The sequence below is a fragment of the Hesperophylax consimilis genome, chromosome 26 (genome assembly GCF_061612785.1).
Source record: "Hesperophylax consimilis isolate HC1 chromosome 26, BYU_Hcon_1.0, whole genome shotgun sequence".
Classification (NCBI taxonomy): Eukaryota; Metazoa; Arthropoda; class Insecta; order Trichoptera; family Limnephilidae; genus Hesperophylax; species Hesperophylax consimilis.
The window spans coordinates 7,485,286-7,511,368 of record NC_142861.1 but is presented as its reverse complement, the minus strand read 5'-3'; the positions used below and the strand labels follow the sequence as shown (position 1 = coordinate 7,511,368).

The 26,083-nt window shown below is 36.8% G+C and overlaps 1 protein-coding gene across 1 annotated transcript in view; it reads left to right on the top strand.

The window, feature by feature from the left end:
* The window catches only part of Gnf1 (germ line transcription factor 1), a 29,500-nt gene extending 3,621 nt beyond the window's left edge, over positions 1-25,879 (top strand). Inside the window, exons 2-18 of the mRNA XM_089647524.1 lie at positions 180-326; positions 1,711-3,076; positions 3,532-3,647; positions 4,573-4,701; positions 5,039-5,438; positions 6,833-6,965; positions 8,829-8,956; positions 9,447-9,593; positions 9,773-9,856; positions 12,198-12,346; positions 13,796-13,990; positions 16,792-16,943; positions 17,108-17,216; positions 19,502-19,647; positions 20,902-21,115; positions 22,033-22,248; positions 24,537-25,879. Coding sequence (XP_089503650.1) covers positions 180-326; positions 1,711-3,076; positions 3,532-3,647; positions 4,573-4,701; positions 5,039-5,438; positions 6,833-6,965; positions 8,829-8,956; positions 9,447-9,593; positions 9,773-9,856; positions 12,198-12,346; positions 13,796-13,990; positions 16,792-16,943; positions 17,108-17,216; positions 19,502-19,647; positions 20,902-21,115; positions 22,033-22,248; positions 24,537-24,641 — 3,936 coding nt within the window. The 3' untranslated portion in view covers positions 24,642-25,879. The remainder of the gene's footprint in view (positions 1-179; positions 327-1,710; positions 3,077-3,531; positions 3,648-4,572; positions 4,702-5,038; positions 5,439-6,832; positions 6,966-8,828; positions 8,957-9,446; positions 9,594-9,772; positions 9,857-12,197; positions 12,347-13,795; positions 13,991-16,791; positions 16,944-17,107; positions 17,217-19,501; positions 19,648-20,901; positions 21,116-22,032; positions 22,249-24,536) is intronic.
* Positions 25,880-26,083: the final 204 nt, after the last annotated feature.

Sequence of the window (26,083 nt, the reverse complement as noted above, 5' to 3'; positions counted from 1 at the left end):
CATCGGCAGAATGCTGCCTGCTCATTAAATAATAAAACAAGTTATAACGAAGCTGGAATCCATTGGCACGGCCATCAAGAAGTTAATATCGTCTTATTTATCAAGGCAGTATTAGGAGTGCCATAGACGCTGGCTCCTGGCAGTTGGTACACCACATAATAATTTGTTTTATCCTTCAGGATATCAGGGCATATTTTGGCGCAGGCAAAAAAGCTGCCAAATCACCCGTTGTAGAGAAGGGCAAGGCGAAGAAGAGGCCCGGCATCACCTTGAGCGATGATGATGACGTCATTCCCGAATCACCAACCGTCAACTCCAAGCAAAAGGTAATATATCGGTATAAAAGTCTTTCCCTTCTAACAATATTGTAATTCCCAATTTTAAAAAACTCCGCCCACTCTTACCCCTCCCCACTTCTTCCACTGTTCAATTGTAATCTATATGTATTTAATTTTTGACTTTAGTATATTCTTGCTCCTGATGAGGTGAACATTGTAAATGAAACATGTAGAGTTTATATATATAAGTGATGTAAACAAAGTTATTTGTGTTTTTATATAATATAAGGTAATATTTCATTTCATTCAATACTTTGTATAATTATTTGTATACTGTATAACCAGATGTCCTGAACCGGTTGCGTGCTTTAAGCACGTATACGCGCTCTAGGTAGCATGCAAGGCGAGTGAGAGGGAAGATAATTATAGAAGAATTTTGTATTTTTCTTTGTCCGTAACTCGCTATGGCCCTTTGTTAGGGTCGATTGGCTTTGTAATTATTTAATCTCAGATTCAGAGAGAGTCGATTGGCTTTGTAATTATTTAATCTCAGATTCAGAGAGAGTCGATTGGCTTTGTAATTATTCAATCTCAGATCCAGAGAGGGTTGATTGGCTTTGTAATTATTCAAGCCCAGATCCAGAGAGGGTCGATTGGCTTTGTAATTATTTAATCTCAGATCAAGAGAGGGTTGATTGGCTTTGTAATTATTTAATCTCATATTCAGAGAGGGTTGATTGGCTTTGTAATTATTCAATCTCAGATCCTGAGAGGGTTGATTGGCTTTGTAATTATTCAAGCCCAGATCCAGAGAGGGTTGATTGGCTTTGTAATTATTTAATCTCAGATTCAGAGATTTATTTATTTATTTATACGCCCATTGGGTTTTACATACATAGTTCATAAAAAAAATATTCTGAAGGTTGTAAGTTCACAATAGTAACAGTAGTAATACATATAACCATATCCATTTGACATATTATAACAGCAAGTAAATAGTAAATGCATACAATAATTATTTGTAGGTATAAACCTGTTGTACAAAAATAAGAATATGCCTACTCCTAAGGTATACAAACGTAAATTAGTTAAAAAGAAATGTAAAGTTTATATGTACATACTAGGTAGTGGCAGTAGTAACATGATATCAAACAAAACACATAGTGTATGAGGCCTTTGAATTAGAAAGTTGACAAAATAATTATTGGCGGTATTGTTATCAAAATATAAAGCTTTTGACTGGTTATCGTGGCCTGTTAAATCGAGGGCGTTCGGTCTGCCATTTATCGAGCTATAGCTATATGTTTAAGTTCGCAATGTGTTAATTGTTGTTGTATTAGGTGTTACCATCGTATTAAAACACATTTGAAATATTTAATAATATTCATTACGGTGTGTCTAATTTCCTATAATGTGTTTTTATTTGCATTAGGATAAGAAGAAAAAGAGGCCTCGCATTTCATCAGACTCCGATGAAGATGATTTTGTGACAAAGTCACCTACCAAGAAACCAAAAAACAGTCCCGCACCAAAACCAAAGGCAAAACCTAAGGAGACGAAGAAACCGGCTTTGAAAGAAGTTAAAGTCTCCGACCTATTTGGTAAAGGTCCAGTTCAGAGAACACCAATTCCTAAAATTTCTAAAAAGACAGAAGAAATCAAAGAAAAAATAGAAGAAACCATAAAAGGCACAGAATTAGGGGTCCACAATGATGATGGATTCGATCAAACACTCATTCAGTTAGATGATGAAGCACCAGTTTCCCCAGATGATAAAAAATCTGATCTGAAGGATTCCCCAAATGCCAAAAAGGCTGATCTGAAAGAATCCCCAAATGCCAAAAAGTCCGATACAAAATGTAGCCCCACCAAACCAGAAAGTGTTGTAGAGCCAAAAGCAGAACCACAATTGAAAGCCAATTACAAAATTCCTCATAAACCTAAAGGCGCCAGCGATAAGAATAGGGATGAATCCGGTAGTGATAGAAGGAATGAATCTCACAGCAGTAGGGATGATGATAGAAGAAATAGAAGTGGCGATAGACATAGGAGTGGTGATAGATACGGTAGGGATAGAAGCGGTGATAGGTATGATTCTAGGCACGGTAGAGATAATAGGAATAGCGATAGAAATAGTAATAGAAATAGCGATAGAAGTAATGATAGAAACAGTGATAGAAGTAATGATAGAAATAGCGATAGAAATAGCGATAGAAACAGCGATAGAAACACCGATAGAAGTGATAGAGATAGAAATGAAAGATCTGATAGAAACAGCGATAGAGATAGGTCTGATAGAAATGGTAGAGAGAGATACAATGATAATAAAAGCAGTTCAGAGTCTAAACGTGATAAAGACAGAAGGCATGATAATCGAAGCAAAGACCGATTGCCAATCCCTTCACCAGTCAAAAATGGCCGTGACACTTTAAAATCTACAGTCAAGATGGAAGAAAACGTAATTATCGAAGACGAAAAATCTTACGCTTACAAAAAGCCAGCTAGAATATCGAGGGTCGACCAAAAGAAAGCGATATCGGAGAAGGTTCACGGCAAAAAAGATTTCTCCATGTTTATTGATGGTAATGATAAAAATAAGGCCACTGATGATAAAAAGAAAGTCACCGATGATGAAAATAAAGCCAAGAATGATAAAAAGAAGGTTGTTGATGTTGACAGCGATGCGGATATGGATGAAGCAGTGGAATACGGTGTGACTTCACCCACTGCAGATTCTGATGATCACAATGATACAGCCAAGTCTAAAACAAGAAAAAGGAAGAATTTGGATACATCAGGTTAGTAGCATATTATTTCTTGTTGTATTGGTAACTTGAAATAAGGCAATGAATCCAGAATATATAATTAAATTATGTTTGATGAGGAAAAACCTTAAAGTAATAATAATCATATATGAATTCAAAGTGAAGATAGGTTACTGAGAAAACACGTGCAGTTACACTGAACTGGGTCCAGTGAACACACTCGAAATTTACTGCGTATAGTATTGCACATAAGTTTGTTCATCAGACAAGCTGTCACAAACACGCCACTCTCTTTTTTGTGAAAAAAAGTCTTACTGTGCTTTTGAGAGGTGCAAAAATCATTCACAAACAAAAAAAATATCATGGAGTTTCTTTCCATTTGTAAATACAAGCTAATAATTTATTATTTTAACTAGATACACATCCCATAGATATATAAGAAAGTTTTACCATAACAACATTGAAACATTGTTTTTCTTTTCCTGAAGAATCAGAGTTAACGGAAGAAGAAAAGCAGGAGAGGAAGAGAGCTTCGTCAGTCCTTTACAAGAGCTATTTACAACGCAGCGGCCCCAAAAATCCTGGCTCCAAAGAAGTTCCTGAGGTATCTTGTCATATTTTATAACCATCAAATGGGCATTTTCACCAAAATTTGTATACGTTTTTATCATTTTTATATTTTCCGTTTTGTTACTTTTACGTTTTATTTTATTTTTAAGTTTCCACCAATTCCAGATTACTAGAAGTCACTAACTACCATAATAGGTACTCCTCATTGCTCACTAATGGAGGGTAATAATGTGGATTCTTCAGTGGACATCTTTAATTTATCACTTAATAAATACATAAGATTGTTGCTAGATCACTTCAGTTACATATTTAAAAGAAAAAGTTTAGTAGTAATATAATTGAATATAATATTATAAACTATCACTGTAAAAACACCAAAAAAAAAAATTAAGAAATAAATAAATGTGGTCACGTAATGGAACTAACGAATTCTTTACCAGAAATGTTAAACTTGATTTTTTTCAACTTTGCTCCAAATTTTTGTAAAAACTGTGTATTTCAAAGAATGTATTAAGTATGCAAGCTATTTAAGACACCACAAAATTAATCTTACACACCTAAAATTAAATACGAAATGGGACTTTGTTTCATTGACTTTTTTTCTTTTATTTCCATCGTGTAGAAATGGGAAATAGTAAAAACACACTTCCTTTTGATCTAACTCTTAACTGACTCAATAAAATAAATGAATAAATTTGCATGTTAAAAATATATAACTTTCCAATATTCTACCATACGTAACTGTGAAAAAACTAATCAAAATCAATCTACAGATTTTGGTGAAAATGCCCAAATACCGTTATACATGTATACTAGAAACGTGCCATGTTTGACTGTCGCCGAACTACGATCAAACGGGGCGAATTACCAAAGCGGTGTAACGGAGCTGATGAAAGTTATTTATTTGGTGTGTACTGATAGTGAATATAGAATATATTATGACAATTCTCTTCATGCAGGGTACTCCAACCTGTCTCTCCGGACTGGCCTTCCTTATCACAGGAGTTCTGGACTCGTTGGAACGTGAAGAAGCTGTCGATATTATCAAGAGATGTGGCGGGGAAGTGAAAAATTCTCTCACAGGAAAGGTAGGCAGACAGTAGTGATTTCAGAATCTAAACCAAAAGTTCCCAACCTTATTTAGCACGTCCACTTTCCAATTAAATTTTTCTTTAATGCCCCCCCAAATAAATTAATCATTTTTTTGTAAACTGTAATTCTGGATATTTACCAAAGTAACATAATATTATCCTGAGTATCAAATTCTTTTGCGAAAAGCAAGCTTTAACGTTCGTTAGCGTTTTGCCTACTCTAAAACTTCTTTGAAATGGAGCCAATGTTCAAAACATTCGGCATTTCTTTTAAATTAGGTTATCCGCAAGAAAATTAAATTACATAATATGTTTTCACAAATTTTGATTATAGGTAACCCATATGATATGTGGAGATGAGGCTGGTCCTGCCAAACTCGCCAAGGCTGAAAAAATAGGAACCACCGTCCTGACGGAAGATGGGTTCCTAGACCTCATCAGGAAACTCAGCGGATCGAAGCCAAGCAAAGCCGATCCTGCTAAAATCAAGAAAGAATCTCCACGGGATAAAAAAACCCCAATCAAGAAAGAAGACAAAAGGAATGAAATATCTCAAAAGAAATTGGACTCAATCAAAACTGAGAAAGATTCAATTGATGGCGCCAAGAAAAAGAATTCCAGTGAAGTTTTGAAAAGGGAAAAGGCCATCAAAGTGGAAGTCGACTCCCCAAAGAAAAGGAGCAAATATTTCGATGACGATGAAAAGATTGAAAAGGGAAAACAAAAAGCTGAAGGTATTTATATTTATGTTATTTATATTTATTCATACTTTAAAATTAATTCACTGAGTGTACGGAGGCATCATAAGGATGCACTATTCCTGTATAAAGTAGTAAATAATAATATTCAATGCCCAGAGTTGCTAAACAAGATTCCTGCGCGTTCAACACGCTCTTGTGTCCTGTTCAGGGTTGATCAATGCAAAATGAACTCTAAGCTCTAATTCTTGCTTGGACAGACTATGCAAAAATTACAATAGCGTATTATCCAAGGTTGATATTTTCAGTTGCGAACTTACCAAATACAAGAGGTCCATAAAAGAATATTTCCCTGATGGTTTGTGAATAATGTTTATGTCTCTATTGTTTATATCTCTATTATGATTTGATTTATATCTACAACCTCTCCATGGCTATAAATGTATTGTTTTGTAAATTTTTCATTTTATATAATCTTTTGTTTTGTATAAATTTTTTAATTCATATTCCTTTCTTACAAATTTAATTTACTTATTCCATATTACGCTGATAATGATAATTCGGTCCGTCTGATTGAAAATCTATTGTTAACAGACCGATTGCCATTACCTAATGCACATATGTAGGCATGCTGAGTCTGTTTTACGGGTAATTCTATGGAGCCTGCTAGAATTACCGGTGCACGTATGTGAAACTCTACAAATACAAACGGAACATCCTTCTACAGTTAATGTTGCCTTCTTAAGAACGGGTCATTTATCCTAGTCGGCTCGCATGTGGAATAAGCTACCGATATCTGATTTTTCTTTTTCATGTAATCCGGGCCTCACAGTGCTGCCCAACCGGGTGGCGTTATAGTTCCCCTCTCTTTGTTATATTTTCGTTTCTAAAAAAAAACATTTTATTTATAAGTACATGTTACATGATTAATACATTTATTTAGAGAAGATACATTAGAGTACCATACTAGGCAGCGGCCTGTTTCACATTCGTTCAACAAGGTGCCTCTTGGTGTCCATATCTTGCGCTTTTTACGTGGCTTTGCTGTCTCAATTCTGCCGGCCTTCTGCATACATGTCCAAGCCACGTTATTTCTGCAAGCTTTTTTTTAATAAATGGTTCTTTTGAATCCCCGTTCTCTTAAATATGAACGTATGCATTTTTCCGCAGTAATATGTTGGTCATCCTCCTTATTGAGCCAACGTTTCCACAGCCTTGCCGTGTCCATAATCATTGAAGATATTGTATTTATTGATATCACAGACCGAAGAAAATATATATCATAAGGGCGAGGGAAACAAAGTTGCGCTGAGCGCGGGGGTGTGTTCTTTTCAGTAACTTTTGACACTCTAAGGCTGTATAATATGTTAACTAAAAGGTCAGCGTTGGTAGCGTAAAGTGGCTAATATCTGATCGTTTATTATTCACAGAGAAAGTAGAAAGCAAGAAACTATCGGCTGCACCTGTAGTGGATGTGAACTCCATGTCGTGGGTGGACAAATACAGACCAACAACACTGAAACAGATTATCGGACAACACGGAGATGCCAGCAACGTTAACAAGTTAGTACATATTGCACCATGAAACATAAAATGTTAAATTTCAAATGAGATAAGTCTTAATGCGCTAACAAATACAGTATATACCTACCATATATTCAGTTTCAGTTCCGGCAACCCGGGCGTTTATTTGAGGTTGGTTCTGTACAGATTTTTTTTTTCATTACCCTCCTCACTAGACAAAGTCTGTTCTGAGGCTGGTAATTAACAATTTACATATAAACCAAATGTTTAGTAAAAAATAGTAAAATAAAAATAATAAGAAAAAATAGTAGTAAAAAAATGAGTAATATAAAACTAGAAAAATAAGTGGAGTTACATGTGTTGAAAAATTATGTATAAAAATATGAAATGAGTATTTCGTATTATAATTAATTGTAAAATTTTGTAATTTTGTTAGAATTTGTGTGCAGTATGGTTTGTAAAATGTATTAGATGTTTAGAATATTTCAAATATCTGTTCTTTCTTTTACCATCAACCAGTTTACAAATCTTTTAAACACCCAATTCAAATTATTTGGTAAGACGTAAGTTTTAGTTTGGGTTAGGAACATGTTGAATATGTGAGGAGCCAGGTAAGATTCATGTCTTTTAGCGAAATTTGATTTGATATACGGTACTTGTAATTGTTTGTGTGTAATTGCTCTCGTGTTTTGCGAGTGAGTTATGTGATGTGGTAATTTTTTTATGCAGTTTTTGTAGATGATCTTCTTTATGTTAATATAGCCTTTATAATCTGAACAATTAAAAACTGAGCCTATTCAGTTTAATGATTATATTAATCAGATTACTGGAATCTTTAAGAAACAGCTGGATTTTCGAAACATTTGAGAGTTTGACGTTTTCCAGAACCTTTTAATGTAGATGCTACATAGCAGTAAATTTTATTATTTTTATCTTTCAAATCGGATACTGTGGATTTATCAATGTTATATATCCCCTCTAACTTCGTACAATCCTCTCCACTAATGCCCAGTATATCAGTTGCTTTTAAGCTTGGGTTGGTTGGAACCAGGGGCGGTTCTTCCCTTAGGTCAGTTGGTTTTAGATGCCCCCAAAACTATAAGACAACAATAATAATAAATAATGTGCATCAAAACAACTGGACTTATTCTTAAATTATTTGAAATGTACCACGAAATAGCAGGGCTGCGAGCTACGGCGGCGAGTGACTAGCAGTGCCATCTATTGTCTCTTAAAGAAGCTTTCGTTCACAAGTATATATGATTTATTGGGTCAATTTAAAGAATGGCTTTGGCATCTTCTGTCCATAGAATAAATGAGATGGACAGAAGTTTCGTCTAAGTAAAAATTAGGTACTGAAGAAAGCTTAGGAACCCTTGGGTCGTGGCCGTGAGGGAGATAGCAAGATGAATATTATATGTTTTAAAGAGATGGTGACATAAACATATGTCGGTTTTTCATTTTACACGCTTGTCGTGTGTGGAACAATGGTTGCTTTTGAATGAAAGTTATGGTGTGTATGTAGAAACGATGGTAATGATTAATCCCCACCAAGAGACAGGCTGGGTTCTCATTGCCTCGCAAAACCTGTTCCGCCATCAATAGGTTAAGGTACTCCCATAGCCGCTGTGCCCACATGATGCACAGATGGGGCCTTAAAGAGTCGGCGATGTGTGAATGTGGTGCGGTGCAGACCACCGAACATGTGATCAACGAATGCCCGCTCCATTCATTCCCCGGCGGGATTGATGAGGTCCACATGGTGACGCCTGAGGCCCTAAACTGGCTCGCAGACCTAGATGTCCCCCTCTGACCCACCCACCATACAAAAGAAGAAGAATAATAATTAATGGCTTAACTCGCTTGTTTCGCTTTTTAATATGTTTGATTGAAATGTTTCAGATTGGTGAAGTGGCTGTCAGATTGGTACACCAACAGGAAGATCACCCACCCCAAGCCCAGCCCCTGGGCCAAGGATACCAAGGGGGGTTACTACAAGGCAGCCTTGCTCAGTGGACCACCTGGCGTCGGTCAGTTCCTCTCATTAATGATTATTTATTTTACAATGGTGTGTGAATTAATACCACATAACGAAAATCTCTAACAATGGCTTACAAATATTTATTTTTTGGATTTATAAAAAAGTTAACTATAAATTTCAACAATATTAAGTGCATTGATATACTTTGCCTTTGTTAGAAGTCAAACTTGATTACAATTCTCCTGTACGGAACCCACATTATAATATTCATGTACAAGCTGTTGAAAGAATCTATCTATTTATACAGGTGTCCGGGGTGAAAGTGCAGTAACTTCGAGAGGTGATTCTACATGATGGTAGAAGTAAAAAAGAAAAAAAAAATTTTTTTGAAATTTCAACTTTTAGATGTACTTTTCAGCTAAATAAATAAATTAATCTGAGAGGTTAATGATATTCCCCACAACACTGAAGAGGAGTTATTATTTTTTAAATTAAATAATCTTTTTTTTTTTAATGTGTTTTTATATTTTATTTACTAGGTAAAACAACAACTGTAAACTTGGTGTGTAAGGAGTTAGGATTCGACACTGTGGAGTTCAACGCATCAGACACTCGAAGCAAGAACTTGCTGAAGGAGCATCTCACCGATCTGGTCTCCACTAATTCCCTGGCCGGCTATGTTCACGGTATGAAACTTCGTTTACATATTGTTCTTTAACTCTAAACTGTAATCATCATTATAAGCTAAGTCCTTAGCAATGACGGAAGTAGGATTGAATTCATATTAGAACCTTTGTAACATACGAATGTGAATAGAGCAAGGTAACCTATCTATTTATTTTAATATTTGTTTCAATGTTTTCAGGTAAAAAGGGAAAAGGCGCTGTGACCAAGAAACATGTTGTGATCATGGACGAAGTAGACGGAATGGCTGGAAATGAAGATAGAGGTGGGTTAACATAATAAAAGATCAGTTGTGTAATAAGTAGAATAATTGAGAAACATGTTTTGATCATGGACGAAGTAGACGGAATGGCTGGAAATGAAGATAGAGGTGGGTTAACATAATAAAAGATCAGTTGTGTAATAAGTAGAATAATTGAGAAACATGTTTTGATCATGGACGAAGTAGACGGAATGGCTGGAAATGAAGATAGAGGTGGGTTAACATAATAAAAGATCAGTTTTATAGAATAATTGAGAATTTTTGAGAAACATGTTGTGATCATGGATAAAGTAGACGGAATGGCTGGAAATGAAGATAGAGGTGGGTTAACATACTAAAAGATCAGTTTTATAATAAGTAGAATAATTGAGGATTTTTGAGAAACATGTTGTGATCATGGATGAAGTAGACGGAATGGCTGGAAATGAAGATAGAGGCGGCTTAACATACTAAAAGATCAGTTTTATATAGAATATTTGGGAATTTTTTTCTTCTGTGCACACCGCACAAAAGTCCCAACTGCCTACAGCCAGTGGAGCTGTGATATCACCAATTAGGTTGTGTTCTTAGGATGAAGAAGGGAGTAGGGAGGTTGGGAATTACCTGGCTATTCAGATCTGATCATCAAACAATGCTTTTTCAAGCAACATTTCCCTTTTTTTGTATACTTTATTAAGCCTTAAAATTTTTATATTTTATATACTGCGAGTTGGTCTTTCTCCAGATCGAAACTGAGAAGTTGCCGCAAATATACTTATTACATGTAACTGAAACTAAAAGAGTTATAAATAACTAGTGGACCCCGCATTGCTTCGCTATTGTTAATGTCTTTCTTGGGCGTCTCCAACTTCTTCCACCATTCACTACTGTATACCACAATGTTACTGTTAAAAAACTACATAGCGTCGACTTTAATTCTACTCCGTATCTCATTCTAGTGCAGAGATATTGCGTCAAGTATTCCTCGGGCGTCCCCGACTTCTTCCACCATTCAAACCACTCTCTAAACACCCCTGGCACTAATAAGAACAAACTTTGAAATTTGTAGCCATATCGGCCCATTACTTTTTGAGTTTTGCGAGCTCAAACATTCGCAGTCTAAATTTTTATATACATATTAACCTTTTGAACGCGTTAATTTGCTCCGTTTTATCTATACCCGTACGCGGTACATATTTTCAAATACCTATGCACGCAATTAAATGTCAAATTATAGCATTCTGGCATGATTTATTGGACTATATAGACAGAACAGATTATTCTCCACAATATGAAAACAAATCCTCGTGTGTCAACACTCTTAGATGTTTATAAAAACAAAAACATAAAATTTCATACAAAGACGTACCATATCTTTTGAATGTGGTCCCGCCATTCACTCGGCGTGTGTGTACTTAGGTGATAGACACAAGTGGGACACCATGAGCACTTATCATTTTTAGTTGTGAAAAGTTGTGAATGACATACTAGTACTAACGCCATCCGTTGACAAAAATGTAAACTAAAGGACTAAAAGGCGCAAAGAGGCGCACTTGATTATCGATCTTTTTTTATGAAATACAATTTTATTTTTGAGAAATTCATGTAGATGTCAGCATCGTGATAGTTCTACGAATGTCCAAGTGAGCAAGAAATAATTTTATGACGAAAGAGCGCTGGAATATCGGTCGTCAATGTTTCCGTATCATCTGTTGATACAGCCGCGTGTGAGTATAGACTTCTTGCCGTAACAACAGTTGATACGGCCGCGTGCAAAGAGTTAAGATCATCAATTCTTGGCTTAAGATATTATTGGAAAAATATCTCTGGTATTTCAAAAACATTGTTGTAGTTACTGTTAGAACCTTGCCCAAACCATGATGTTGAACCATAGACGTCGCTAAAAACCGTATATCCAAAACCTAGTTCCGTCAGAACAGAATCTCTTAGAGAAGAGAAAATATTGTATATCTCTTTTATATTTCAAATACTGGGTTTCTGGGGGTAAAGTGCACAAACTTCGAGAGATGATTCTGCATGAGAGTACAAGATAAATTACTTTCTTCCGAATTTCAAAATTTAAAGGTAGTTTTCAGGTACAAAAGATGAATTGCTTAATTATTAAAGTTTGTTTGTTCACAATCTTAAATCTCGGAAAGTTTTTCACCGATTGCTTTGAAATTTGGACACAATGTTGCATTCGAATACGCATGTGTTTTTATATACCTATACTATACCTGTGACATCTGTTGGACAAACATGTTTTTTTTTAAACAGCGTCATCAGTTAGAAGTAAAAGATTGATTGATTGGTAAAGCTAGTTATAAATAAAATAATTTAAATTTAATGTTGTTTTTGTGTTCAGGTGGAATGCAGGAGCTTATATCACTTATCAAAACCACTTCGGTGCCCATCATCTGCATGTGCAACGACAAGGCCAGTCAGAAGATGAGATCGCTGGTGGGAAACTGCTTCGATCTTACCTACAGCAAACCTAAAGTGGAACAAATTAAGGTAAGTAACTGAATACACGCTAAGTTCCCCACGTCTGGTGTAAATTAGACTATAGTGGGATAGGGCAGTGTTTCCTCGACCTCATTTGTGCCACGCCACACTTCAAAATTCAAAATATTTATAATTTATGATTTTGTGGATTACCCCCAAAATATTCAAATTGTCCCCTGGTGAGGCGTGATTTCCACTTTGAAAAACACTGGAGGAAGGTAAGAAAGAACCTGGCAATGCTGATGTAGTTGCGACACAGCCAAAGACTTTCAAGCAGTATCGCCCTTGTGAAATACCACCATTTGCAATCGAAAAGTCGCAGTTCTGAAGAGCTAGGTACTTCCAAACCTTTCTCTGCCCCATCCTCATCCTTTCCCCACTCCCTTCAGCCATACAACACACCCTGATTGAAGATGCCGTAGTTCCACTAACTCCGAACAGTTGGCACTCCTGTGTGGTATTCACACCAAAAAAAAATGTACACAAATTTTTGCACCGCAATAGGAATTGAACCTGCAATTAGTGTTGAGTACCTCATACAAGTTACGCTACAAATGTCCTGCAACCTCACATAATATATTTGTCCTAACTATTTTACCTTATATTATCTACTAACACATCATTTCAGTATTTGAGTACCTCATACAAACTCATTCTGAAATTGTGTTCTCCCATTTATTCCTGTGTAAAATCAATATGTTGACCGTTATGCGATTTAACCTTTTGAACGCGTTAATTCGCTCCGTTTTATCTATACCCGTACGCGGTACATATTTTCAAATACCTATGCACGCAATTAAATGTCAAATTATAGCATTCTGGCATGATTTATTCGACTATATAGACAGAACAGATTATTCTCCACAATATGAAAACAAATCCTCGTGTGTCAACACTCTTAGATGTTTATAAAAACAAAAACATAAAATTTCATACAAAGACGTACCGTATCTTTTGAATGTGGTCCCGCCATTCACTCGGCGTGTGTGTACTTAGGCCACTGCGTTGATAGACACAAGTGGGACGCCATGATCACTTATCATTTTTAGTTATGAAAAGTTGTGAATGACATACTAGTACTAACGCCATCCGTTGACAAAAATGTAAACTAAAGGACTAAAAGGCGCGAAGAGGCGCACTAGATTATCAATCTTTTTTTATGAAATACAATTTTATTTTTGAGAAATTCTTGTAGATGTCAGCATCGTGATAGTTCTACGAATGTCCAAGTGAGCAAGAAACACATTTATGACGAAAGAGCGCTGGAATATCGGCCGTCAAAGTTTCCGTTTCAACTGTTGATACAGCCGCGTGTGAGTATAGACTTTTTGCCGTAACAACAGTTGATACGGCCGACTGCAAAGAGTTAATGCACTGTTGTTTTTGTGTTAACAGGTTTATGCAATGTTGTCTTATCTTACAAATTATTCAGTAATAAATTACTGTGTTGATTTCCAGGCCGCTATGATGACCATCTGTTTCAAAGAGGGCATCAAAATCCCGCCACAGTCGCTGCAGCAGATGATCGTGGGCGCCAATCAGGACGTGCGCCAGATCCTCAACCTGCTGTCCGTCTGGTCGGTGGCCGACAAGAACATGGACGCTGACACCGTGTCCAGAGACTCCAAACTGGCGCACAAGAACATGAAGATGGTAAACACTCTTCTTCTTGATCGCCGACAAAAAACTTTCACTGTGCGCCAGCTGATTCTATATTCTTGATAACTTGTTTATGTAAAATGAACCTTCTCACCAGATAATGGGCGTATATATTTATAAAAATAGTATATTATCTACCATATGTAGTCTCCCCAGAATAACCAGTTATATTCAGAGAAATGATTTTTTTTATGTGTCGGCGCACACGAGGTTAACCCATTGGCCTCAAACGACGCCGTCCCGGCGTGTGTACGGCGATGTGTCTTAAAATCAAACGACTGAGGGTCTGATGTCTGTCGGCTTAAAAACGAAAAAGGGATACATTATTGACATCTGTGTTTAAAATTTTAAATGCCAATTGCTCTGAAGATAATTAAGCATTTATTTCGTAGTAATTGGCAGGACTCCGTTGGTACAGTTTTTTCCTGATATTTACGATTGAAATTTTGTTATATTTCAGCTTCATTGAATTTTTTCAAAATGGTGTGTGTTTCGGGAATTGACAAGCTTGTTCGTAAAACGCATGGTGGGCGGCTAACAAGAGCCCAAATGGCAAAAAATATATATTATGGTAATAAGTATAATTAATGTACAATTTTTCTTAATCCAATTATAAAAAAATGAAGAAAAAAAATTGGTTTTTGAAAAAAAAAAAATTTCATATCTTCGTTTAATCATATTATTATTTTTTTTTAAACAATGCATATATTTTTTACATACCTCGATTCAATGCACAAGTAAATTAAAAAAGATTGTTTCGTCTGCATGTTTAGTTTAAAAGTTATGTAAGATTTAGTACACCACTGCACTTAAAACTTTTGGTACAAAATTAATTCGGATGTGAAGGACAATTTTTTAGCAAAACAATTCGGAGGCCAATGGGTTAAAGTAGTAGAAAGACACGTGGAAAACATCCACATTTCCTGCCATGCAGTTAATTTACCTTGTAATTCATCCCAGGGCATCACCATTGGTAAGTTAATTCTGAACCCGGAAAGAATCGGAAGTGTGTTGGTGGCCTCGCGTGAAATAATCCAGTACATGGAATACTATTTCAGCTATAATGTCTTGTATTGATGAGTCGTAATCTTAAATGCTGTTGGAAACAACCTGGGGTAAAAACCTTGGACGGATAAAACAGAACTCTCGTGTAGAGGTATCGTAAAAAATTTTTTCTAACTTTCTCGACCATAAACACATTTCTGGCAGGTATTTTGTATCTGGCTATATCTTCGAAAATATGTTAACAAAAATGCAACTCAATTAACCTTGTAATATGTTTATTACGGTCCTGCTTTCTTTAAATGCGCCCGACATCGCTTGCTCGCTTGCACATAGGAGTTGAGTTGGGCGGAACAGAGATAGAGATTCAAATCGGGTTTCACGGTCATAAAACCCTCATTCCAGGAATTGAATTATTACAATAATTTAATATGTTATCTAAATAATATACTATTGTTGAAATACCGATGTAAACGAAAGGCACAAAGATGAATATAAAAAAAAGACTTGCATTACGATTCGATAATTATATACATATAGTTGGGACCTTTACAAAGAGATTGGTATATAATATTCATATAAAAGCATTGAATAATTCCGTCTCTTCTGCCATTGAAATGAGGCCGGCGCAAAAGGTAGAACTACCCTTCCCGCTGTTAAGCATCAATTGACCGAACGGGTAGAACCACCTCTCCCGCCCGAAGTGTATTAATACATACTCATGGTTGTGCTCAGGCCCCCTTACCTGATCCACTTTCGAGAGTGCTACATACTAAGCTAAAGTAAAGCAGCTTTATTATATATAATATCTTATAGAACTGGCGACCATCAATAAAGTAACCCTGCTCTGGGTACCAGGACATAAAGGTATTGAGGGCAACGAGCGGGCTGACGAACTAGCAAGAAAAGGGCGAAAGCACCACTTGCGGGATCTGAGCCGGCCGTAGGAGTAGCAGCTTGCCACACCAAACTACATATCAAGAGGTGGGTCAAATCCCAACACTGGAAGGAATGGAAGAAGGCACCCGGAATGAGGCAATCTAAAGTACTCATAAACGGACCGGACCCTAACCGAACCAGGCAACTACTCGATATGGACAGAAACTCACTGAGGGAACTGGTAGGACTATTAACGGGACACTGCCATCTCAGGAGACACATGCAACTGTTAGGAGTGGAAAACACCAACATCTGTAGGAAATGTGAAGAGGAGGAAGAGACTCCAATTCACCTATGGTGCCAATGTCCCGCTCTGCTGGGAATAAGGCTCAGATACCTGGGAAGACACAGTGTGGAACCAGAAGACATCGCCACATATCCAATGACAGCCCTGGTGAACTTCATAAAAGGGACCGGGTTACTGGCAAGGGAATGAGGTAAAATGGGAGATAGTACAATGGTCCTATGGCCTAAGTGCTCGCGGGGAACGGAAGTAAACCGCCTCCGACTTTAAAAAAAAAAAAAAAAAAGCAGCTTTATTACTGCAAGGTTGGTCAATTCGTTTGAATTGTGTATGACAAAACCCAGCATTTTTGTGGCTGATTTGCAGATCCGATCTGGTAGAGATGATATAAGCAAATGGAGATATACGTCATGAGAGTATGCCTAGCTATGACCAAACTGCACTAATGAAAGTTACGCATTTGGTGTGTAGATAGAAACAAAGGCGGGTCACCGATGTGCGTAGTATGGGTTAACGTTGTTGTGCAAGCGGCTTCACTCTAATATTGGAGTATGGCCCATCTCCTTTGTTTCTATTAAATCTAATCATAGCCATGTTTCAATGTTTGTAGGGCCCCTGGGACGTGGTGCGTAAGGTGTTCTCCGAGGATGAGCACAAGACTATGAGCATCCACGACAAGAGCGACCTGTTCTTCCACGACTACAGTTTATCTCCGCTCTTCGTGCAGCAGAACTACGTCAAGGTGGCACCGCACTGCGCCAAGTAAATACTTACTTTAAAAAAAAAAAATTGTTATTTGTCAGATATCTCAAGAGTACTATTTGTCACCTTTGTGACTTTGATTATGTTTATAGCGATATTGTTTTACCGTTAAATATATGCACATATTCCTAAACTAAAATGAATCACTCAATCCTTTGCTCTAGGAATGATATCCTACGGAGGTTTGCTGAAGCAGCAGATTGCATCAGTTGTGGAGATCTAGTCGACAATAAAATCAGGAAAAGTATGGCCTGGAGCCTTCTCCCCTTACAGGTGAATAATTATTACATTCTCTTCAAATACTCGTAGAGTGTGACGTTTTGGCCGCAACGAATTTGATTCCAAAGGCGTTTGACTCACTCCAAGTTCACTAACTATGATGGAACGAATCCAGATTCACCCTCACACGTTCCGAACTGTGGGTGGATCTAAAATGCCCCCCACTGAACCATTCTCATATCCCCCCTCAATCTTGACCTGTATTGGTTCCGATTCCGTGATTAACTCCTATGATTCCTATTGTTACTCAACACTGTGGCGTTCCACCAGGTCTGGCTAATCCTCACAATGAGTTAGATTCTTCTGGATTCCGTGAGTTTGGCAGAACGACACAATGAGTTTGATTCCACCAGATTCAGTGAGTTTAATTCCAAAGATTCAGTCAGTTTGATTCCAACAGATTCAGTGAGTCCGGCTGAGCGACACAAAGAATTTGATTCCACCAGATTCATTAAGTCCAGTGGAACGACACAATAAGTTTGATTTTTCTGGATTCAGTGAGTCTGGCAGAAAGACACAATGAGTTTGATTCCACCAGATTCAGTAAGTCCGACGGAGCGACCCAATAAGTTTGATTCCGCTGGATTCATTAAGTCCAGTGGAACGACACAATAAGTTTGAGGAAAAAATTCGGTTTATGGGCGAAATTCCTAAAAAATAAAACTAGTTATTTCTATACTAACTTTGGGCCGGGGAATCCGAATCTGGAAGAATTAGGTTGCGGCAAGCAATATTAACTGAATTACACGACTTTAAAATTTCGACGCACAAACAATTTAACTGGCCATTTTGAACGCTTTCTGACAATAAAACTAGTTATCTTTATACATCTTTATACTAACTTTGGGCCGGGGAATCCGAATCCGAAAGAATTAGGTTGGGGCAAGCAATATAAACTGAAATACACGACTTAAAAATTTTCGATGCAGAACAAAATACAATACCCCATTTTCGACACGTTGACAATAAAATCCATAGAAAAATAACCAAAGATATTACATACAATGTTACCAACTCTCAAAAATATTTATTTATTTTGGTTTGTGATAGAAAAGAAAGTGCCCCCTTCGTAGCGCCTACTCGCGTCAAGGCAAGAAAACATCCCAGTTTTCAAGTAGTTTAGCGGCTACGCTAGGTTTGTGTAACATGGTTTGTGATAGAAAAGAAAGTGCCCCCTTCGTAGCGCCTACTCGCGTCAAGGCAAGAAAACATCCCAGTTTTCAAGTAGTTTAGCGGCTACGCTAGGTTTGTGTAACATGGTTTGTGATAGAAAAGAAAGTGCCCCCTTCGTAGCGCCTACTCGCGTCAAGGCAAGAAAACATCCCAGTTTTCTAGTAGTTTAGCGGCTACGCTAGGTTTGTGTAACATGGTTTGTGATACAAAAGTGAATAAAATGTATCTGAATACTTTACGTAAATGAATTAATGTTAGCAAAATTAAAATATAAAATGCATATTTTTTCGTCTCCCCCGACATAAAAACTCACCTTTCGTGATAATAAACCTAAATCTAACTGTTTGAATAAGAAATATTACTGAAATTATAAACATGTTATTTTACGTTATTGATATTATTGCTTACTAGCAACATTTAATTTTATATTGGTGATATATCTTTGGTTATTTTTCTATGGATTTTATTGTCAACAACTTGTCGAAAATGGGGTATTGTATTTTGTTCTGCATCGAAAATTTTTAAGTCGTGTATTTCAGCTTATATTGCTTGCCCCAACCTAATTCTTTTGGATTCGGATTCCCCGGCCCAAAGTTAGTATAAAGATGTATAAAGATAACTAGTTTTATTGTCAGAAAGCGTTCAAAATGGCCAGTTAAATTGTTTGTGCGTCGAAATTTTAAAGTCGTGTAATTCAGTTAATATTGCTTGCCGCAACCTAATTCTTCCAGATTCGGATTCCCCGGCCCAAAGTTAGTGTAAAAATAACTAGTTTTATTTTTTAGGAATTTCGCCCATAAACCGAAGTTTACCCTATGTTTGATTCCACCAGATTCGGTGAGTCCGGCGGTGTGAAAGGAATGAATCGAGTCCATTCGGCTGAACTCGGAATCGGATATGAGTTCCTAAAATCAATGGAACGACACACCTCTGCTTACTCGTTTAGAACCACAATAAAACATGTTAATTTTATTTAAATGAAATAGAACTGTCACTGAACCATAGATAAATCATGTACAGTATTGCCAGGTGAAATACAATCAGGCCAGTAAATATTGTTAACTAAAAGAGAGCTGTCACTAAACCATAGATAAATCTGCTTTCAGGCCATGTACAGTTCAGTGTTGCCAGGAGAGATACTGTCGGGCCATATGCAGGGGCAAATAGAGTTCCCATCGTGGCTGGGCCAGAACTCGCGTACTAATAAAATGAACAGGATGGCCATGGAGCTTCATTCGCATACAGGACTCAGGTACACATATTATATAATTTATAATGATTTTGTAATTTTACATTAACCTTTTAAATGCAGTCTATCCCATCATGCGGCATATTTAAACTCACTGTATGTGTTTTATTGAAACTTCATGAATCACATATTTATTTATTTATTGATTTTATTTTAGTAATTTGTACATTTATGTTTACAAATGACTAATTAATTATTACATATAAATACTATGTTTTTTTTTCTTGCTTGATGTGGCTCCTACACAACATCTTAAACTTTTCAATTGGGGCAGACTTAAGGTTTTCCGGCAGCGCGTTATAATATTTCATCCCTTTATATAATATACTATTCTGGGTATTCGCTTTGTCCTTCTTTGGTAGCCTGATTTCATTGCACGTCCTAGTTTTATGTTTGTGTATGTCCTTGTTGTATACAATTTTATTCGAAAAATATTTGGGTAGCAGGTTGTTTACTATTTTGTGTACAAATATCATCGTGTTCAAGGTCAACAATATGTGACACCCGCGTACGGGGATAGCCGCTGATTGATCACATGTGCGACAGCCGTGCAGATAATGTTAATGCTTGTTCATTTTCGGGCGGTCCGTTTGATAGATTCCCCTAACAAACGGACTGCAATCTTTAGAGCACAGGCGTCAGGTAGGTATGCTGTCCTTGTTCTATCGGTATTACAATGGAAGATGCTCTGAGGAACTAGCGTCATTGATCCCTTCGGCACCGGTGCGTAGTCGGGATACACGCCAAACGCGCGCCCAACATTTGTACACGGTTGACATTTGTCACACGAGAACGGGTCGCTTCTACGATTCGTTCTTAAGTTCAACAGCTCAGCTGTGGAACGAACTGCCGGCCTCTGTGTTTCCTCCCTCCTACAACATGGGACTCTTCAAGAACCATGTTCACTCCTTCCTCTCCACAAAAAGACCCTCCACACAGCATCCCCAAAGATGACATAGGCCCTGAGGGAAATTATTTTCTTCAGGGCCTCCTGTGTGGAGTTAATATAAAAATAAAAAATAAAAATTTTAGCGATAAATGATAATTCACTATTTTCTGGCAAAGACGAAAACTGTTAATTTAAACCCTAAATTAATGACTTTTTTCACATTCGTCGTGAAATTATTTAAACTTATTGTAGTTAATTTTTGGGGTATGAAGCCATGTTGCTCTTCCTCGTCTTTCAGCCAAAATTTGGAATAGAGTTACATTGTCCGTCTTCAGGGCAGATTATAATTGGTTCTTTCCATTTTGCAGCACGACAGGTTCAAAGCTGTCCATCCGTCTGGACTATGCGGCGCACATACGCGATGCGGTGGTGGTTCCGCTGGCGGAGCAGGGCGCGGAAGGAGTGCCCGCAGCGCTTGAGGTGCTGCAGACCTACCACCTGCTGCGCGAGGACCTGGACTCGCTGCTGGAGCTGACGCTGTGGCCAGGCAAGAGGGATCCCTACGCCATGGTCGATTCAAAGGTAAACTGAATGTTTATTAACTCCTAGTGTGCCAAGAAATCCACCGTGGATTTGATAGTAGATCACCGCACTAGCCTCTATTTTATGGTATTTTGAACATGAAAAAATGCTCCTAGAATACTAAAATAAAATTTATTCTCTTGACAAGGAAATAATTGTTTTCTTAATATTATTCTAACTTGTCGTTTCGTCACTTGCAAACTGGGAATCTTCATATAACTTATTTTTTAATGTGAAGAATGCTTATTAAGCTTATTTAAAACTCCACATATAGTGTCAGCTGGTGTACGGCGGGCGATTGGCATTCTACCCCGTGCAGTCCAAGAGTTAACTATAGGAATGCCAAGTTCCGGCCAAAAACTAATCCCAGCCAGTTGGCTGCAAACGTTGGCCGGCCAACCTGATTATTGTAGGTTTTCGTGCACATATCAAAGGATCTTGGCGCTAACCCGCCAACAGCATTCACACGTTGGCAGGTTAGCCAAATGTATTGGGCCAACGTGTCCTAGGGGCTTAAGAATTAATTATGTATTTTTTAATGTTACACACTCACATCGGTCTCTCACAGTTACGCACACATATTTATGTGCATTTATTTTCATAGAAAGTTTATGAATATCGCAAAAAGTGGTGCGTACAACCGTTACCCCGTTAACATCCCTGTCCCAATCGGCCATAGGCAGTGGAACGAGGGTATCCCAGATTAGAGGAATGTTGTGAGACTGAAGAAAATGAGGAAGAAGAATACATAAGTAAGCCAGCAAGTTGAAGAGATGTAGCCCGTCCAAGTTGAGAGTTGCAAATGCCAATGTTCTGATAAAAGCGATGGATTTCCGCTAGTGACGTTCATATATTGTAAGTTTTTAGTTTGGGGCCAGCGTTATCTTTTTATATTAATATCTCTTATCATCTTGTAGGTGAAAGCCGCCCTCACCAGGGCATACAACAAGGAAGCCGCACCGCTCCCCTACTCGGCCATCAGCCTGAAAAAGAGCCGCTCGGTGCTCAGCTCCGGCCTGGACACGGACTCCGAAGGGCTGAACCTCCCCGGAGAAGACCCTGAACCCTCCACTCAGGAGGGGGAGGAAGAAGAAGAGGAGGATAGTGATGTGGAACATGATGCGTTGATTAAGGTGATCTGCAATTTTGTCTGTTTTTAACCCTTGATATCAATTCAGGCATCAATTAAAACTGGCAGCAGCAAAAATACTTTATGCTTGCCCTGAGACTAAAAAATTATCTTAGGGCCTATGCCATCTTTGGGGAAGCTGTGTGGGGGGTCTTTTTAGGGAAAGGAAGACTAAGAAGTTCTGGGAAGAAAAAATATATGATGGGTGGTAGGAATCTGTGGGTCAATGTGGCCAGGGGTGAAGGATGTGTGAATCCATCCCTCCCGCTGTAGTGCAAGGCGATGGGTCGAGAGAGTACGGCTGGAGAGGTCAAAAGGTCTCCATCAACCAGTCTCTCCGGATCCAGCCTCCGTGGTCGAGGGCTAAGGCTCTCCACTAGCAAGCGGGAGGTCGCGGGTTCAAATCCCGGCGTGCGCCGAAGTAGAAGAATTGTATAATTATTCGTAATTTTTTAGTATACTTTTTTTTTTTCAATACTTTTAAAATTATGCTTGTTCATATGAAGAATGACAGCTTATGATAAAAAATTTAGTAAAACGTGTAGTATTCGCTTGTAACTTTTTCATGTGGCTCTGACTGTAAAACCTACAGAAGTAATGTAAACACAGCAGATAAAGAAGACGATAGAAGCAAAAAGAAGTTGTTCGCATTTGTTGGTGTTATTATACTATCCAGCTCCTTACTTGAAAGAACATTATGTCTCAAAGATATTATTTCACTTACGATAAAGTCAAAATGCTATTGACTTGCCTACCAATGGACAATGGACAATGTCAGCGGGAATATAAGACGTCAATCGGTTTAATTGTTGGCAGATGAATCATCTAAATGCGTTAAAGATCGACGATTAATTTCATTCATTTAAGATATATTTCTAGGTAACCCATTGGGCGCATTTTGCATCCGTGTTCTAAAATTAATTATAAAAACACCCTAATATTATAGAACTTCCTTCTTCTTCTGGCGCTAGTAAAATTAGATTGTTATAGTTAATGTTAATTGTAAGTTTCTACGTATGTAAATATATATGTCATTAGGATAGTAGTTAAAGGCCTTAGTCGCAAGACAGTAGTTATAAGCCTTAGTCGTAAGTCAGTAGTTCTAGTATTAAATATTTAAGAAATATATTTCTACAGCGCCCTTGAGATGATTTTTCATGAAAACGGCGCCATATAAATTAGCCTTTATATATTTTTTCCCACTTTATGTCCGGGTTAAATCTTCCCCGCAGGAAAAACTAAAACTTCCACACACTTTTCCAGAAATTATCATCTTGTCAATCCACATTATGCAAGTGCATTATACAGGATTTTCCAATAAGAGGTGTTATTTTGAATAGCCCGCTATTTCGGTAGATGTTACTTTTGAAGCTGTCATTTTTTGACATTTGACAAGTAAAAACTACGCCATTAATAAAAATGGAACGATACACGCTTCAACAACGCATTGAAATTATTAAAATTCACTTGAGTGAATCAAATGCAAATCATCTTGAGTGATGAGGCCCATTTCCACCTCGGTGGCTTCGTCAACAAGCAAAATTGTCGCATCTGGGGCTCGGAAAACCCAAGAGTTATTGTTGAAAAGCCTTTCTATCCTCAACGTGTGACTGTTTGGTGCGGTTTATGGTCCGGCGGAGTCATTCGACCTTACTTTTTCGAAAATGAGGCTGGAGCAACAGTTACGGTGAATGGATTGCGCTATCGAGAGATGATTAATGATTTTTTATGGCCGGAATTGGATGGTATTGATCTGGACAACGTTTACTTTCAACAAGACGGCGCTACATGCCACACAAGCAATGAAACCATTGATCTTTTACGATTGAATATCAAAATAACACCTCTTATTGGAAAACCCTGTAGAATTGTCTGACAGCAATGCCTTTACAGCCATTCAAGTAGGTACGGCATAAAAAGTAGAATTACCCTTCCCAGAGGAAGTTTGTTAATATGACAAAGCGTACGCTGTATACAATTATTACATGATATGAAACAGCATACATAAAAATTGAAAAAACAGTAAAAACACACCTTCAAAAAGTACATTTAAAAAATAAAAAATTACGCAGTGCGGAAATTGAGAGTAATAAAAGCATCACATACAATGATAAAATTGATTGATTTGTACAAACCTCAGTTACTTTATTATGTATAGACGGGGACAGAAATTTATTTAAATTAAATTCTTTAATGGCGGAGGAATATTTGTACGAGAATGAATGGAATGAAAAGGGACTTCTTTACATAACCTGAAAAATTTTACTATTATTTTATATTTTTTATTTACAGAAAGCAAAGAAACCTGCAACCAAAGCGAAGACAGCGTCCCAAGCATCTTCGTCCAAAGAGTCAATAGCCAAGGGCCCCCCGAAGCCCAGAGGAAAAAAAAAATAACATAAACTCCCCGATTTTTTCTTAAAATAATTTGCAACCGTTCATAGAATCAATAATCAATTATCGAGTCATCGTCGCCGATCGCATTCCTAGCTATTTAAAAAAATCGTTAATTTGTAGTATATAAAACACAGTAATTCATTTTCAACAAACTTTTTTACATTTTCGCAAGTAAAACTCACTTCAAGTTAAATCAAAATCATGTGTACATTAATTTCATAATTTTTTCACTATTTACTTAACAGACGAAACCTTGTCTGATTTTTATAGAATCACTGTCGTAATCAGAGTCTTCATTAGCACGTTTCAATGTTGTTTAATTTACTATCAGTTACTTTTGGCCCGGGTTTTGTTAAGTTGTAATTTTTAAAAAGGGTTTAAAATATACAACAATGGAACATGGAGAAACACGGGAAAATCCCGTAAAATAAAGGTAATTATAATATATCAGTGAAATTATTCTTACATCCTTCGAACTCCGCTTTAGGCACTTCAGTTGATTTATGTATTTTTTTAATACACCTCACAAGAGTAACTATATCGCCACCCGGTTGGGCAGCTTTGTGAGGCTGGTTAAGGTATGGTTAAGTAAGATACATCGCTATTTTTATATTCTAATTTCAAATATACTATGTACGAACGTATTCTAATTTAACATTTTTCAGTGATATAATATCACTTTTTTGTATTCTAAATTCAAGTGTACTCTTTTAATTTAACATCATTCAGTGATATACACATCCCTATTGTTGTGTTCTAAATTCAAATAAAACTTATTTTTTACATGTATATCGCTACCATTGCATTCTTATATTATTCTAATGTAACACCTTTCAATGTAGTTATGTATGTATAAGTATTGTGTTTCGTATTATCCTAAATTTTAAAGTAACATAATTTAACACTAACTTTTTTACAATTATTCTAATTTAATTTAAAGTTAATTTTCCATTCTAATGTAAAGCACTATTTTACGGTATATATATAACTGTACTATAAATACCCACACTGCATTTGTGCAAATCAGCAACACCTTTCAATGTTACATATATCACTACTTTTCATATTGTAAATTCTAAAGAATCTTCATTTAGTGTTACAAATCCTATTGTTAATTCGGATATTCAAATCGTTTAGTGTTATGTATTGTAAATTCTGACTGTACTGTAAATTAACATCATTTAGTGATATTGGTACATATTTATTAACTGTCTAGCATTAAAAATAGTGATATTGAATCGGTATTTAAATATCTCTAAGATTAATGCAAAAATAATTATCTTTATACATAATTATTCAATCATTTTTTTTCACCTACATAATATATCTAGATAGTATATTCATAGATGAAGCTGTTTTAAAAAAAATTGTAGCAACGTAATTTAAAGGTTCCTAATTATTAATAGCATATTTTATTTATTTTATTGATAAAACAATATTAT